At 41.3% G+C, this 18,089-nt stretch overlaps 2 protein-coding genes across 2 annotated transcripts in view; one reads left to right on the top strand and one right to left on the bottom strand.

Moving 5' to 3' along the window:
* The window catches only part of rorcb (RAR-related orphan receptor C b), a 19,106-nt gene extending 15,974 nt beyond the window's left edge, over nt 1–3,132 (bottom strand). The window contains exon 1 of the mRNA XM_055033875.1: nt 2,611–3,132. Coding sequence (XP_054889850.1) covers nt 2,611–2,617 — 7 coding nt within the window. The 5' untranslated portion in view covers nt 2,618–3,132. The remainder of the gene's footprint in view (nt 1–2,610) is intronic.
* gpr35b (G-protein coupled receptor 35 b) lies at nt 2,102–18,089 on the top strand. The gene is given in 3 exon segments (XM_055033880.1): nt 2,102–2,119; nt 16,310–16,485; nt 16,487–18,089. Coding segments are annotated over 2 exon segments (894 nt in total). The 5' UTR covers nt 2,102–2,119; nt 16,310–16,321; the 3' UTR covers nt 17,217–18,089.

Genomic DNA, 18,089 nt, shown 5'->3' with positions numbered 1-18,089 from the left:
CCAGCATACAAAATTCTGACATGTATTGTGAGAGAGCAAACAAGAAGTTGTGTCAACCCCCTCGCCCCCCCAAAAAAAACCTACTTTTTTTTTGGCTGAGCTAGCTAAGAAAGGACTGCAGATTGTTTACATTTGGATATCCGGCCAGAGAGGGAACCTCCCTCCACCAAAGGCCCCGATGTTTCTCTGTCTGTCCCCAGCCCCTTTTTTTCTTGAGCAAAAAAATCAATTTCCTCCCCGACAGAGATAAGGCAACTCTCTTTGTAAGTCAACTCTACTCTTGCAGAAAAGACAAAAACAGTGCAAGGAGAAAGACATGCAGCAACTTAAAAACATTAGTTAGCTATATTGATGGGTTATTTGAAATGGGAGTGAAGCTGAATGTCGCAGCTCGAGCTTTGCAAGAAATGTTTGAGCCAGCCTAATCAAATCTAACTCCAAACTGAGCAACAGTTCAGGACCGTCAAACAAAGCAGGAGGCAACAAGTGTACCAGAGTTGTCACAAAAGTCAAGCTTAGAGATCTAATTATTTAAATGATACATTAGTGGTAACAAAGTAAAGCTGTGTGTGGTATGCAGTATTTAAGATGCAAAAAAGTATCCAAGCTATTTTATTTCACCATCTTTCTATTTAGTACAACTACATAAAGTGCAGAGATAAAAGCATGCAACGTTAAACTATCTGGAGATCAGTAAAAAGTGAATCTTTTTAATGTGAAAAACAATGAAGCTGAGGTTATGGTGCCACAAGTGGTCTTACTAAAGAAAGGCCCTGCATTGAAGCATTTGGCTGTAATATTATATGTTGATATTCTTTGGCAATTTCTAAAGGCAAAATATATCAGATGAATGATGCTTGGGAATTTGAATATTAGTATTTAAGTGTTGTGTTTGATGGCATTTATAGGTGATTACCTTTTTGTTTTCAGTTTTATTCAAATATCAATTGTAGGCCCAAATTTGAAACCCTTAGGTTTGCCCAAATGTATTTTTTCAACTTTTATTTTGCCATATGTCCCAAGCTGGGAACTTATGGCAAGGCAGGTTTCACTCTAAATGGGAATGTAGTTTTACAAAAGCATTATGCTGCTGTGAAGAAGTTTCACTTCTGGTGCCAACTAAAAAAATAACAGTGACCCCAAATATCAATTCTCTATTCAAGTATTAAGAAACCAATTGAGCTGATATCATGAGACAGAAAAAGTTACTATTTTTCTCTAAATTTGATATTTTTTATTGTAAATTCTGGTCATATTTGTCATTTACTTTGACAATCCCATGTGTCCACCTTCTGAGCCCAGTGGGTAACTGATTACAAAGCACAGACTTGGATCAAGTATTCAGTAGGAGAGCCAGTGACTAAGTTTTGTTTTATTTATTTTTTCTTAATTTCCTTTCCATTTTATTGTGCTTTTATGTGACTATGTTTGTCGACGTCCCCGGGGCCTCAGACAGTCTATCACCGCCTCTGATAACTCCAGAAGCTGAACAGGAGACCGCGCTCTTTAAGAAAGGGAAATATTACTTGATAGCAATTTCTTGAAATAAAACTCACTCAAGATCCTTTGGGGATTTCAATGTGCGTAACGTTTGCGCCTGCAGCCGCGCATGGCGCTGCGCGCTTTTGCCGTCACGACGCTTCCCAGAGTCCTCCTCCCCTCCCTCCGCTGTGGATGCTGTATAATGCTCTGTGACATAACTAGGTCAGTGGAACAGCCGGGTTTCTCTCTCCCTCCGTAACTCACACTGTCGGCCATGCTGGCACGGCCATCCCACCACAACAACACCAAAGATTGATCCTGCGCACCCTGTGCGGAGGAGCACTTTGTTCAATTTGGCAATCGCGGATTTCAAAGGAAAACCACACAATTCAAGTTCATGAGTGCGTAATAAACACATAACCTCATACGTGGAAGCACTTCCATATGTTTCACGACGCGAAACAAATAGATGCAAAACAAAGGCATAAAAAATAATGTATTTGATTAACATTGTAAGAAACCTGATAAGCTCGATTACATAATAGTTTGGTTAACAACAACCCCCACACTCTCCCTCCCCTCTCTCGTTGCATAACTTCCAACATGGATCCCCCGAAAAAATCCACAGAAGTCTCAGGTGAGGGTTTTTTGTTGTTGTTTGTTTTGTCTTGTTTCTGTTTTTTCTCTCTGACGTTTATGAGCTCGCACCGCCGTGAATTGCAAAACGCAACATTGCGCGTGCAGGAGCTACAGCCGAAGCCTTGTTCTGAATTTCATGTCAAGAAAACACGCCGCCTCTGTTTATTCTCTTCATCTAAGCCTCGCTCATCACCGCAGTTGATGGGATTTTTTGTTTGTTTGTTTTTTTGTTATTTTTTTTTTTTGGGGGGGGGGGGGGGTTTAGCAGGGTTCTGTGCGGCCATAATCCGGTCAGGAGGGATTAGTGCGCACTGGGAGGAAAAGCGGGCGCTCTCTACAGAGTCCCTGTGCGCACACATGTGGCAAAAAAAAAAATAAATAAAAAAATCCAACCCGAAACAGGCAACGTTATGATCCGGCATGGCTGCACGAGCAATAACTTATTCATTTGAACATATTAATAAATGAGAAAAGAAAAAAGAACCTTACCTCTCATTTTTGACGTGTTCTTTATTTCTGCGCAGGGCGGTGAAGACTCGGCGACATGAATTTAGTGTTGGAAAACTGACGAGAGGCGAATAAAGCGCCCCAGCCTGGGTCTGTAAATATGAACTTATTCCCAACTGCGATCAGCTTTAATACGCACGACCCCAAAAACCTTTTCTTTTCTTTTTTTAAGGAAAAAAAGAAAGTGCCAAAAAAAGAAGAGAGAAATAAACTCCTTTTATTTATCGCTCGATCAAGTTAGAGTAAAATGAAAGAGTGCAGGAAATCTCCTCGGATCTCATGGTAGACGTCTGTCGCGCACCGACGAGCAGCTTCTCCTCAACTTTTGTGGTTTTATTTGACAGATTGGATCCGCACGGTGAAGGAGCGCTGTTTGGACCCCCCCCTTTCTGCGCTCCGATTCTCCGCCTGCTTTCCTTTCCGTCTACCCTGCTAACCTACTTTCTCCAAGCGTGGACTCTCACATGATCTCACCGCCGTCAGCTCCTCCCGCAACGGGCGCGGGTGCGCGCAATCGGGAGCGCGTTTAAGGTGGCCTGGCAAATGATTAATAAAGTGGCCCACAGCTCGTTTTTTTTTTCCTCTTTTTTTTGTCCAGGAGAGTAATGTGAGAAGGATCAGCTTTAACTCCTTTGAGCAAAAAAAATTAGGAAGGTAATTACACCCCGCGGTCAGTTCTGCTTTAATACTTCCCTGGCATTATGTTGCACCAAGCAGCTTTATTTGTGCAACAGAGCAGGGCCCATTAAGTTAGGTAACGTCATACCTTTCTTATGGCGTGATGCCAAAGTAAAAACCAACAGCAAAACCTACCAAACGGGTCTTTTGTTAGACAAATAGCTGTTTCACGTCACATTGACTCTGATCTTGCAGAACTGAAAGTCTTGGCGTCGTCTTTAAACACCCTTCCCTTCCTCCTGCCTCTTTTCATTTTTAGGCAGGCTGTCAGTCTTGATGACATGGAGCAAGTGTTTTATTATGAAACCCTGAACCGAGAAGTTATCTATAAAAAGATAAGCTGTGAAGAACCCACCACACCTTTGCTGCCGTGGTGATCGGTCTGCCTGACTTAGTGTGCAGACACAGAGCTTTGCAGGAGTTACACTTTTCACTTTTTGTTGTTGTTGTTGTCATCTTAGAGAGAAAAATGTCAGTGTGGATTCCCTACACTTTAAGTGGTAAATCAAAAACGAAGCAGAACATGACTATAAAGCTGATGGAAAATGGGAGTTTGTTTAGTTTTTTTTTTTTTTGACCAATTAAAATCTGAAAAGTGTGGCATGCATGCCTTCACTATATGAAATTACTTTCTGCTGCATTAAATCTGCAACTGTTTCGAGGTCCCTCTCCAGCTCTGCACATCTGGAGAATGACGCTTTTGCTCATTCTTCTTAGAAACATAGTTCAAGCTTTTTTGTTTTTGTTTTCAGTGTATGTAACTTCATTGGATGGAGAGTGTCTTTAAATGTCAATTTGGAAGTTTGGAACTGAGATTCTCAATTGGATGCAAGTCTGGACTTTAATTGAGCCATTCCAATACATGAGCATGCTTTAATCTGAATTGGGAGTTGCTAACACAGATTTTTAGATGTGCTTGATTGTAGAAATAGTCCACAACCGAGGCTGTGTAAACCCTGATTACAGAACTTGTAGTTCTGGCTACAGTGGATACCCGATTTACCATGCATTGCTTTAGGCAAACTTTAAAAAACATAAAACTTTCTTTCAACAATGGTTTTATTCTCACCATTCTTCTATATAGGCCAGATTTGTGGATTGCATGACTAGAAGTTGTTTTTGTTAACAGATTCTCTGCAGAGTATTACAGCAAAAGCCGGTGAATATCAAAATAGGATCATTCTTTTGACAACAAATATCAACTGATTTTGTGGACCTATTTTGTGTTTATGTGCTCAGATCAATTGCATGTATAGTCAATTTGAATCGGAAATTCTGAATTGAATATAATCACTGGCCAAATTCCCAGTGTTTGCTCACTCACTATTTTCTGATGAATTGTCTTGAGGGCAAGTTTTTCTTTACCCAAATGGATTTGGACTCGCAGAAGTTGGGCTGATGTTTTGCATCTGTTATTCCAAACTGATGTAGTAACATGTCATGACTCCTGATATCTCACTTAACCCATAAGTATTGCACACCTGCCAAATGACCCATACCTCCACCCCCTAGAATCTGTTCTGCAGATTTTCTTTTTGTTTTTTTCTTTTTTCCATTTGGCGACTAACTTGTGGCAGGCAAAGCTTCCAGCTCATCAGTTTAGATTTGCGGCAAAGCAAATGAAAGCAATTTTGAATCTGTGTATCTCTGCTCTTGGGACGGTTTTATTTCTGGGAACTGGAAGGATGATGTTGCAGTGGCAAGCGGCTTTATGATGCAATCATCTGGCAGCGCTGTTATGAAACAGTTTGAAGGCAAAGATTACTCAAACTAGGTTAGTGGAGCAGCAGAGAGCAGAAAGCCAACAGGATCATCACAGAATTACGCAGACAAGCACAAACATGTTGTCTAACACAGGCGTGTGTATCTGCAGAGCTTTGTCCTTTGCCACTTCCCCCTTTTTGCACACATTATCTGCTTTTATTTGTGTACTTCCCCATCTCAGTTTGACACATTTGAATATATCCAAATACCACAGCCAGTTCATTTATGTGCATCAGCTAAAATCTTCCGCACAGTTCTGCTCTCCGACGTCTGTCTGAGTCGTTTTCCTTCTCTTTGCACCCTCACTCGTTTCCTCGTCGCCCTGCATCAGCCTTGACAAAGGCAGTGACACTTTGACCTCAGCTCTTATGTAACTGCTATGCGGCTCCCGCGGAGGGACTGCGTGGAGGGGAGGGCCTCGGCATGGATTTGAGCGCGGCAGACATTTTGTTGCCCGACAAAAAAGTGGGAAAGAGCATGGGAGACTCGGAGGGAGGGGGAAGCTGGAGGACGTTTGGAAGGCTGCCAGCGACGGTATAACAGGATGAGGAAGTTGACTGGGGGGATTGGGGGTTTTGGCTGGTAAAAATGAAACATAAATAGACGGACTATTTGTGACAGAGGAGCAAAAAGGCAAAGCTGAATTTCTGAGATTACACGGAGAGTTTGAATGTTTGAAAGTAAATTGTCGCCTGTGGCGGTGCGTGCATGAATGCTGCCCTGGGCAAGACCCCTCCATCTGTGCTCCATATACATTGTGATAAGAATGAGAAGTGATTAGACGAGACGAGATGAGATTTTAGGAAATATTTCTCTCAGTTTGTGGTTGTTTTGAAGCCATGCCAAGAAAAGGATTGAAAATATTGATTTCTCTTGGTGTGAGGAGGGAGGGAGACAAATGAATCTCAGTTTAATTGGGTTTGGGGTGGAATTATCCAGTTCAGGTTTGACTATTCAAAATGTTTCATATTTCAAACGAGAGCCAATAGTATAGGTCCAGATTTCTTGAAAAAACAAAAAACAAAACACGAAATGTGCTTCTTGAATGAAATACCAACTTCCCCACCAAGCCGCAGAGAGTTCAAACACCGCGGCTTCCTTTCCTAGCAGATATTTTGTTGTTCTGCAGTTTTGTTGTTAGGAGGAACGTAAGGTTTGCCCTTAGTCAGATCAAAGCCAGGTTTCGTCTTGTGACTCCCAAGGGTTGAATTTAAAGGCCTCACTCACATCAAAGAGTCTTTGTAGCGATGGAGGGACAGACTGAAACTGATTGGCTGCACATGGTTCCAGCAGGGACCCTTGTGGACAAACTCCGCGCCATCAGCTCTCCTCAGATCCCACTCGGACTTCTCGCTGGTAACACTGTGAAACGTCCCCGTGCATTAATGCACAGCAGTGATTTAGCCTTAAATTTTCTACCACCTCGGCGTGTTGTTTACTCCCTCAGCACAAACAAACATGCATGCGGTGGCTTGTGCCAGTTGGTTCGCCGAGATTATTTCAGCCTCCCTCCATCCATAGAGTCGTAATCCCTCAATGCTTCCCCCAATCAGTTAATCTTCCTGCTCTCTTCGCTCTGGAGGCACAATTAATCCCCCTCGCCGTCCTCCCCCTCCACATCCCATAGGGCTGCGGCTTGGTAATCTGGAGCTGGAAGCTTCGCCGCATCACTAGGTCAGTGTGTCAGAGAGAGTGCAAACACTGTTCTCTCCTGCAGCAATCTGCTCATCCTCCACTCTGCTCCTCCTCTCATCCTCCTACCTCAGCCTTTTCTTCTATCGTTCTCATTCCCAGCTCTTTTATCTTCCCCTGCTTCTGCTACCTCTCTGTGCTCCTGCACATCTGCTTCTTCTCTCCCAGTTTTTATAGACTTTGCCGTGTAGGAAGTGATAGAGGCTGTAGAATAAATATAAAAGTAAGGGTTCAGTCATGGGTTAGGAGGTGTGAAGCCAAGCACTCAACCGCCTTCAGTTTTTATGTTATGTTCTGTAAGACTGCTGTCCAATGAAAATTCTTAAAAAGGCATCAGCTTAGCTGGAATTTGACCCCAGATGAAAGAAGTACTGAGAAATTAAAATCTGATAAGAGCTTTTCATAAGTTTCTCCATTGCAGCCATTAAGTATTCATAGCTCTTGATCCTTACACATTTAGTGAATTTGAATAGGTATTTCTGTGTTAGAGCAGCACAAAGTGCAATGTCACTATAAAGTGGAAGAAACTGGAAAATTGAGTTTTTATGCCTTTCATAGCAGTGATGGGTTGCTACCGGCCTTTAGCATTTATAAACTGAAAAATTATTTTTGCAAAGTAGCCAAGTCAGATAGGATGGACTTGAAGATCAGTTTTCCAGTTTTTCCACGGATTCTCGGTTGGATTTCGATCTACACTAGGAGTGGGCCGCTCTAACTCATGAATAAACTTTCCACTCTGTTGTAGTGCTGGCGGCAGGTTCAGGGTTGTTATCCTGCTGGAAACTGAACCTTTATCACTTTCTTTTGCAGCCTCTAACAGGTTTTCTACCAAGATCGGATGGTAGACGGCTCCTTTAACTATGACCAGTTTTGGTTGCTGTGGTGGCACAGAGGCAAAGCGCGACTCATGTATTGAGTCACAGGTATGATTCCTGGCCTGGCGACATTTGCCACATGTTTTCCCCCTCTCTGATTACCCTGTTTCCTTTCAAAGTACTTTCAAATAAAGGCCACTTGAGCCAACAAAGACCATTTTTTTTAAAAATAACACAAGAGAACTGTTTTCTTGTTCCTGGTGAAGAAAAGTATCCCCAAAGCACGATACTTCCACCACAATGATTGACCATGGAGACGGAGAGTTCATTGTGATTTCTGTGACGTCATTGACTTGTGACAATTTTAGATGAGATTTTCTTGTAGTCCATCTCTTCTATACAGCTCATATTTGTGACTGAGTGTGTGACTGGTGGTTGTAGTTGACCTGTAAGTAGATTCTGTCAGGTGAGCTGCAGCTTCTCCAGATTAAAAGTGGATTGTTTTGGTAAGGTGGGCAGCCATTTTGTTTCCAGTAAGTGCCAAACTCGCTCTTCTTTCAGAACATGCATTGATCAGGGCTTGGGATAACCTGACTCTGCTTTAATCTTCTCCACAACTGTAACCCCGACCTGCCACACGAAAGATGTCTGTTGCACAGGATTTTATTTGAGTGCATCAGAGTAAAGGGACATCAAACAAACGTATCAGTCTTTTGTTGTAAAAAAAATTTAAAACCACCAATAATGCACTATTTTCTGTTGCTATATGCATACAAATGAGTGTTTTTAACATGACAATATGCAACAAAAACAATGTAGGAGATATTCCAAGGAATTGCATATTTCAATATATAATCTATTTAGTGCTTGGTATCTCTTTTGAGCACTTTTTAGCGTAAAATATTGAAAAAGAGGTAATCGTACACAGAACACCAGATGTTTAACTATCAACTCTAGAATTGATTGCCTGAAATCGGCTGCCGGATTGTTTTGTTATTGTCAAAACAGAAACCACAGACAATGCAAACCAGACAGAGGATATTTGCGTGAGTTCAGAGCTAAATAAAACCTGAAGATTTTATTTGAATGCATTCCTCTTGTATTCAGTCACACATATTTAACTAAACCAGTTTTAGCTTTGTCCCCTGGATGTTGGTGGAGGAAGAGGCCAGTCTAAAACATCTTTTATCTCTACTTTCATTCGCTGCCACTTCATACCTGCCAGGCACTGTAACAAGCATTCACTGGACAATAGGTGGAGACTGAAGTAGCTGCTGAGCTCCCTTGCAGGCTTTCTGAACGATTGTTGGTTTTATGCCAATCCTGGGCAAAATCTCCCGACTTCAATTATGACATTCATTCTCGTGTGTTGCCATTTCCAGACAAGCTTTCATGGAAAAACTTTTTCGGTTATTTGATTATGTAAACAGCTTGCTAACACGCCCGCACACATGCACACACACAATGAGATGCATTGAATTATAGCAGAGGATAATTGTCTTCCAGGATGCCTGGACTTGTCCTGAAGTACATAATCGGTAAGATATGTCTCTCTCATTCTGTACGACACCTCTCCTCTTTGTTTCTCACAGGGCAGTTTAAACATCCACGCCCAATCATGCTCAAATGGACGGAGGAATTAGTGCTGCTGACGCACTCCCTGATTCAGGCTAACAAAAGATTGTCGTGATTGATTAATCTCATAATTAATTCATCCATCCCTGTTTGCCTTCAGTGCAGGCTGAGCCCAAATCACTGCTCCCTGCCCGCTCCGAACGCAGGGAGTTGATGCAAATACGAATGCAAAAGATGAGGCGTACAGGAAGCCAGGTCTCCATGACAACTGGGTTGTGTTTATCTCCGCTGTGACTCAATGTGCTGTGCCATGTGAGCTTGACCTAGATATAAGGTGTACGCCCAGGCGAGTGTGAACGCGCACACGTTGGCATCGTGCTCACATGGAACCGCACATGGAAAAACATACTGCCACCGACTCCATGTTTGTGTCCAGAGCTGAAATGAACCACGTTATTCCAGACAAGTTATTCCAGCGTCCTGATGTTTGTTGTTGTTTTTGTCATTGTTGCTGTTTTTATCAGACACGATTATTCCTGTATCATGTGGTCTTATTTTCTTCTTTTTTGACCCGGTGACCTAATTTTGCTGCTGAGCCAGCCACAAGGCTATCATTTGCTCTTTGTCTCGGTTGAATGTTTTTTGTTTTTTTTCATCCACCCATACCCTGACTGATCCTGCATTCCTCTTTGAGTCTAATGAAGGACTTCCTCAAAAAACAAAACAAAACAAAACAATTAAATCAGCTTCTCCATGAAGCTTGCCAGTGGAGGGAAGCATGTGGAAATTTCCTGGGTTTGGAATTGCTAAATTCCAGCGGACCAACACCAGTAGGGGACACGGATCGCCAATTCATTACTGACAGTGGAAACATCTCAGTGTAACTCTAGTAGCCTAGGGTTCTGGGCCTCTCCACCGTCCCTTCAGTGTTTGAGATTTTGATTTCCCAATAAAATGCCCCCTTTATGTTCATTTCTGAATAGGAAATGAACCGTACAGTGTAACCATATGGTTCTTTTCCCCTTTCACCCAGGATAGATGCTTCTGACTTCGTCTCTGGTTGAGAAGTATATTAGCCCAGGTTGCAGTTTTACATGTTATTTGTGGTATTTTTTTCTACATTTTTTTCTTTCCACTTAACTCTCCATTCATATGCTTTTATACAGCATTATGTGAACATCCGGCTTCTTTAGCAGTTACTTTCTTTTAATTTGGATGCAGTTATGGACATCTGCTTTCTATTCCAAGTGGCACTCCCGAAGGTCTGTTTTGACTCTGTGGTGGCGTGAGCCATCTTTTATGGCATAGCATGTGGAAGCAGAAGCTGCACTGAGAGGAAGCTTTTGGATAAGCTCATCAGAAGGGCTGGCTCTGTCCTCAGATGCCCTCTTGACCCAGTGATGGGAGTCCAAAGTTAAGCAAAAATAACATCACTGTTGGACAATTCCTCGCGTCTTGTGCATAAACCTGTTGTGGAACCAGAGACCATCTTCAGTGACAGACTTCTGCATCCTACGTGCACAAAGGGGTACTGTAAATTTTCCCTTACTGTACAGTCACTTATTCTTATTTTTTGTTAATGCCTTTTTTGACTTTTGAATGATCATGCTTCCGTTTGCCTGTTACTTTGCTGCTGGGACACCTCAATTTATCCACTGCTCAGAACCTTTTAATCCCTTGCAGTCCCTGATCTTCTGTGAGCAGGATGACAACAGAGGGTAACAAAGCCTTTTCAGGATTCACATTCTGCCCAGATAAGTTTGACAACTGTAGATTCATCACTTCAGCATAGGCTTTTGCTTAACCATAGGCTTTTGCTTAGCCATTTTTATTTACTGACATTAAAAGGCGTGTTTTATTGTTTTTTCTGCACTTTCTTGAAATCTGTATAAATAAATTTTTACTTACTTACGTACTTTTATGTGGAAGCAGTTAAAGGCTATTGAAGAGGCAGCTATCATCAAATCAGCCTCTGTTGTGATTGTACAGGGAATGATAAAACATTTGTACAGTAAAAACAGCTGTAGGCCATAATCATCAAACAAAGCCTTAAAATAAATCAGTGCCTCCACTGAACCTATATATGATTTGAGTTTTGCTATTTGAACTGAATTACATGACGATGTGTGTTTCCTATTCATGTTTGAATCAGAGAGCTTATTCTATGTGTATGATTTATGCAGATTAAATATTTGTTGCCCCACTTTAAGAGCGTTTCAACACAACAGCAGTCAGCAGGCCGCCTCAGATTGTTGTTTGCAGAGGTAAACAGCACAGTGGAGAATCAGAATCAGGGATGCGTGAGATCTGGCAGCTCGGTTCAGACGTAACCCTGCTGTATGAGTCACTCTTCCTGTATCGGACCGCAGAAACAGAGACATCCAGTGTTGGATTGGTAGTATAACACGCCAAGCTTATGTAATGCTTGGAATTTGCACTGTAGGCCCCTCATCCATGGTTCTCGGCCCATATTGTCACAGAGCTGCCAGGACACATGATAAGTCACAAGTCAAGATGTGTTATGAGACTATTCAAATCGCAGATGAATGCAGCAATTGTTCCATATCACATCAGATAACGTGTAGAAAATATGCGTTATCCTCAAGACGTTTCTTGGTGAAGGTCTTTGAAACAAGCACACAGTCACACTTTCTGGAGGATGTGAGCAACATGACTTCTTCCAAACTCTAAAAACCTCAACAACAGATTGACGACCCCCACAAACATTATGTAATATGGTGGCGTTATGCAATCACAACAACAACAACAAAAAAAAAAGAAACGCTGGCGTTAATAACCAGAGCTCAGGCGGATAAATAGATCCAACATGTTGTTGCTGAGTCATTTGAGTTGACATGTATCTATAAAGCTGCAAGTTGTTTTCTGGGCTATTTTGGAGGACACGGGTCTCGGTGAAATGGACGACTGCGCCACGGTTGTCTAACTCAGAGGGTGTGGAAAAAAAAAAACTGCATTGCGTCACAGCGGGTAGCAGATCAAAAAGCGAGAGAGAGAGGGAAGAGACAGGATGGGTTGGGAAGCAGCCATCCCTGTCTTTCCTCCTGGCTTGGCTGGCCAGGAGGGAAGACAGGGAGGGGTGTGTCTTCACTGACCTAGTTAGAGCTAAATGGAAAACCCCCGCCCTCTCCTTCTCTTCCTCCTCCTCCTGGCCTTGTCACTGACGTGTAAAGGGCACTTTCAAACATTACCAGACAGATAAAAGTGAATGCATGACCGCAGCGATAGGACCACGTGGAAGACGGAGACAGAAATCCAGTGAAACCAATATACCAGGTCTGGGGAATATCTCAATGAAAACCAAATGGGCCTAAACGGATTTCAGACAAATTAATTACAACATACTGCATCTAAAATATTGAGCTGCCTCATATCCTGTGCGGTATTAGGTTGTTTTTGCCTTTATTTCCACAGAACAATATCTGTGAGGCATAAGGTTGCTTTTAATAACATTGGGACGTAATAACTGCCAAATGCAGACTAATAAACAGGATTTAATCTAACATCTCCCGGGCTTTTTCCTGACTCTGCTTTCTGCAAATATATGGTGTTTGCAGGATTGATTCAAAGCAAACAGCAGCCAAACAGGTGTTCTGACAATCTGTCATGCCCAACAACCCATCCTACTTTGATGAGTAAATACACCAAATTAATTACAAATGTTCTACAGAAAGCAAGTTTGGTCATTTTTTTATCTGGAGAGCCTTGCCGAGATCTAGTATTTTGTCCCATTTTCTCTCATTACAAATATGAACTTCAACGCATCTAACTGGGATGGATAGTTGTGACAGAACAACACAGTAGAGTGCATAGAGCTCTGCTTAATCCATTATCTGCAGTCTAAACCGACAGGCTGGACATTGAGAAGATCTGAACTGGCAACTCTGGAGGAGCAGCGGAGATGCACAACAGGACATTTATCAGTCAAAGCCACGCACAGTTTACCATAATTATGCAATCTAGAGGTCACTGCGGACACGTAGAAGCTCACACTACAGTGAAACGTTTTGGTCTACATTCAAAATGCTATTTGTGGTGGAATGCTATCACAGTGAAGATGCCACGCCCCTGGGGAAACATGAAAAAATTTTGTTGGGATAATTTTGTCAGTATTGAGTCAAATTTAGGGAGAAAATCTGAAAAAAAAAAGTTGAGACTGAGCAGAGGCTTGCTTTCCACCACAACAACAACCCTAAAATGCAGCTAGTGCTCCAGTTGAGTTGATTTGATGAAGAAAGGTTTATTTGTAAATGTACTTTTTGCAAGAATTTAAAACTGCCACTTACAGTTGCTCTCAGTCTAATAGGAAATAGGAGCTTGAGTTATTTTCCAAAGAAAAATGGGCAATAATGTCAATCTCTGGCTGGTTGAAGCTGGCATGTTGAAAGGTACAGAGCTACCTTTCAGCAGCAGTGAAAGGTAGCTCTGCAAAGTTCTGACTCAGAGGAGCCGAACACAAGTGCAAGTCACAAAAACAGAAGGAAAAATGAAGAAAAGAGAAAAATATGAATGTCACACTTTTCAAAACGCATAATTTTTCTTCCTTTTTCTAATTATACACTGTTTATGGTTTTAATGTGAAATGTGAGACATTGTGATTGTTTCCTACAGGATGGTGGTTTGATCTTCCTGTTTCCAGGCACTCATTCTCTTGATGAAAAGCATTAAACTCATTCAGTGAATTCCTTGTTTTTTCTTCTCTACTCTAAAACTTTCCTATAACCAGGCTGCCTTGTCTTAAATAGATTGAGCCAATAAAAAGGTGACTTTATTCTCCAAACCTTTCAGCTCCGTCATTTGTTTTTGGGTCATGTATTTTGTCACTGGTTCCATTTGGCTCGTCCAAAAGGCTTCTCCAGATTACATTATCAAACAGCCCCCACTTTTTTGTTGTTGTTTTTACAAAGCCTTTGATTGTTCACTTTTTCTTTCTGTCGTCAATCGCTCCCCCCCAACTGGGTGAAGTTTCAACTTGGGTCCTTCGGGACAAGCTGCAGTCTGAGGCAGATCCGAACTCCAAACTTTCAACAGAAAACCCCAAAGGCAATTGTACAGTTTCCCAAACAAATTAAAAGTTTTTATGTGTAAACACTTGAAAGATACCAGACGTCTGTAATGTGCAGGAAAATCTTTTTTCTTTTCTTGTTTTTTTTTTTTTAAGTTTGTTTAAATCATTCTCGGTTCAGATTAAAATCGAAGCCAAGCCTGTCGATGTGTAGAGGAATCTGTAAAGTTTTCCAAATGGTTGATTATTTAGCAATGTCAGTGAACGTTTGCTCTTTCTATTCTCTGTTCTCAGTCACTCATCGAAATTGTGTGCATCAGAGAAACCCATTGCTGTAAGCAAGAGGCCGATACTGAAACCTCTCCTATGTTCCAGTAATAATTACCAGAAACTTGAAATGACCCAATGATCTTTTAACACCTCTGACATTGTGAGGATTTGGTTTTTCTGTGTGTTAATTCAGCTGTCTGCGTTGTCCCGTTGTTCCTTGATTGTCCCCAGCCGTCCCTCGTTTCCCCTGATCACCTTCCCTGTGTATTTATACTCACCTGTGCTTCTTGCTCCCTGTCAGGTTCTCGTCTGCTGTCGCATTGATCATCTGCTGACATCAGTCTTTTCTCATTTGTTGTAATTATTTACCAGTAACTACCAGAGTCAGAGCTTCTGCTGTAAGTCATCTGTGCTGCCTGGATTATGTGAATCATTTGTTCATTAAAAAAACATCATTTGCAACACAACCTGGATCCAACCATGTCTACCTCATCACTTCAATCCTCACCATTTTTTCTGGAGGAATAACAGAAGGAAATCCAGTTGGGACACATTGTCCCAGTGGCAGTTCTTGCATGATTGTTACTTGAGTCAGGCCCCTCCAAACCAGGACAAAATGAGATTCTGGGTTGGCATAAAGTGCGGTGCAGTCCCCCACAGAGCATGTAAACTACTAGAGTTGCTATTATCAGCAGCAAGCAGAGGATGTCTACTTTATGAAAGTGGACACTAACTCCCCATTGACTTCAAATGCATAAAAGTAATCAAAATTATTTGGGGGACAACTGACAACTAATTACCTTATTTTTTTTTCTCAGTCTCTTGCTCATTCAATGTTCTTTAAATACTGGGGGAGCTGACCAAGGTTAGATGAGACCTTGAGCAGAATTTGATTTGGGAACACTTATGTGAAAAAACAGACTGCAAAGCAAAGGCACGGCTGATTACCCATTTTTGTTGTCCACTTTCAATCAGTTTTAAACAATAAAAAACATTTTTTTTATTGTTTATGAATACAGTTACAGACATGAGGAAGTCTGAGCTGTGCTAAATTGTGACAGAGGTCTGAAAGTGGCACTCAAGAGCAATTTTTCAACTTTCACTGTCTGAACTTCACTTGGCGTATGCAGGCCAGCAGGGGGTCCTTCGTATTCACAAACAAGTTATGAACCTGATTACAAAACCTGTTTATACTTCCTGGATGAGATGTAAGCTGCAATCATCAGACTTGACACTTTATGTGTAATAAATCTGCATAAGATTTTTGAAATTGTTGCATTAAACTAATAGATCAACTTTTCAGTTTAGTTCTAATGAAGTGAGAAGAGGGTTTTGAAACTGATGTTCATGTGTCACTCTAAAGTCAGGTGCAGTTCTAAGAATTGGTTATGCTATTGAACTTTTCTTGAAATTTCTTGTTTCCTCTTGTTTAGAGGTCAGCTTAAAAGATGTGTCAGCTTAACAAGCATGTGTAGCTTCAGATGACGCGTTTATCAAAACAGGAAGGCAAAAACCACACAAACTGTATGTATGCAGGCAAGTTGATAACTCCTGTCAAAGATACTCATGATATGCCCTCTGCAACTTGCATACAGTCAGAAACTCTGACTATGCAGGGCACGAAACTAGGACCTTTGGTAAGTTATTGATTATTTCTTAGCTTGAATGACTTTGACAGAAAGATTAATACTCATATTTTACACCTACTAATTTTAGCTTCATCTTCTTGACGTTTTGTAGAGTGTCAAGGAAGTTGGACCTTTTTATTGCTTTTAGTTGAATGTGATTGCGGAGGGATTTTTCTTTGGGCTTTTGTCTATCAAACAAAGATCATCCTAACGGTTTTTTAATAATTTTATACAAGGTGAAGTTCAAAATGTCCTCCAACGAGAGCATAACCACGATTGCAAGCAGCAACACCACCGATTCATGCGTCAACAGCATCCTGGAGGGTTTGGGTTACAGTCTTGTGTTTCTCCTCGGTCTCGTCGTCAACGGTGCTGCTCTGTGGGCCTTCGTCGCAAAGCGGGCCTCCTGGACCGACACACGTCTACATGCTGAACCTGGCTCTGGCTGATTTTACCCTGGTCCTTTTCCTTCCCTTCAGGATTTACGACGCCTTTTTCTGCCTGCCTAAAACTTTGCTCTGCAGTTTCCTAATTTTTATTCACTTCATCAACATGTACGCCAGCATCCTGACCACGACAGCCATCAGCGTGCACCGCTACCTCACCATCAAGTTCCCACTGCAGGCCAGATCATGGAAGAGGAGGAAGGAGGCGGCTGTCGCCGTCTGCTTGCTCATCTGGGTGGTTTTAGTTTCAATTGCTGTTGTTTTTCGCAACGATAACCATCCTGAAAAACTCTGGACATGCTATGAAAGATGTAAAAATAAGAGAATCCGTCGACAATTTACCTGGCTTCTGTTGTCTCTCGGCTACCTGGCTCCTCTGCTGATAATTGTGTTCTGTTCCAGTCAGATCATCTGTATTTTGGGAAAAGAGCAAAACAAGTCGGAGGAAAGAAAAAGTATTGTTGATATAATAAAAGCAAACATGATGGTGTTTCTTGTCTGCTACACACCAATCCACATTGCGCATGTAGTAAGTTTACTCTACGAGGTTCCACTAAACTGGAAGTCCATATATCTACCAAGCCATAAGTTTTTACAAGTGTCTGAATGGATCGCCTCCACAAACTGCTGCTTTGATTCCATCAGCTACTATTTTTTATTAAAGAGGTTTTACACTCAGCGAACCTTAGAGCTGTAGGGTTAAGGCTAAGAAAACTAAGACAGAGGAGCAAGACGTTCATTTCTGACTAAATCCCATTCTGTAGTTGCATTGGAGGGTTTATCTTTCCCTGCTGTCAGAGCCAGCCCAATGTTTATTCAAGTTCCAAAATACTTTATTGATCCCAAAGGTATATCAAATTAAAAGAGTTTAGCAAAGCAACCTTTGTGTTTCACTTTCAGATACGCCCAGCATTCACCACATGACCACTGATCTTCTGATTTGGTATTTGTTCAGTTGTTTTGAATTCAACTTGTTTTATAGTTTCTAACTGTATAAAAAGATATGGGAAAGTTGTGTTGTATTTCAAGTGCTGAAATGAATAAATGTTATGATATTTCAGTTTAGTAACTCCCATATGTCAGCTCAGATGTCAGCGACAATTAAAGTAAAATATTTTTTACGAGCTTAATTAATTTTTCTCCATTTTTACATTTGGTTCCTTTTTGTTTTTAGGCAACAAAACAAATAAACAAATAAACTGCCTTGTGTCATCTGTGACTGTGACTGTTCAGTTCCTTTTTTTAAGATTCTTGATGTTGAAGATTGGGTTCTGCTTCAAACATGAACTAAAATATACCACACAGGAAACTTAAAACCCACACATGCAGCTAGCTACAAAAAGAGCTGAGCTTGTGCAGATAAGACTTACTTTTGGAAAAATGATAATGAAATTCTTTGTATTTGCAAAGTCAAACAAGTTGGCAACTGAGAGTACAGATCAGTTTGCAAGTTTACTTTTATCTTGAATTGATTTGTTTCTACATGAGTTGGATTTGAATCAAATTGCACCTTTTTATAATTTGCTCTTTAGCTGTTGTGTGCTTGTGAAGTACATTTAATTTGATGTGC

The sequence above is a fragment of the Poeciliopsis prolifica genome, unplaced genomic scaffold, assembly GCF_027474105.1.
Source record: "Poeciliopsis prolifica strain line A6 unplaced genomic scaffold, Auburn_PproV2 SCAFFOLD008, whole genome shotgun sequence".
NCBI lineage: Eukaryota > Metazoa > Chordata > Actinopteri > Cyprinodontiformes > Poeciliidae > Poeciliopsis > Poeciliopsis prolifica.
The sequence above is the reverse complement of the archived record's forward strand: the minus strand, read 5'-3'. Positions and strand labels throughout refer to the sequence as shown.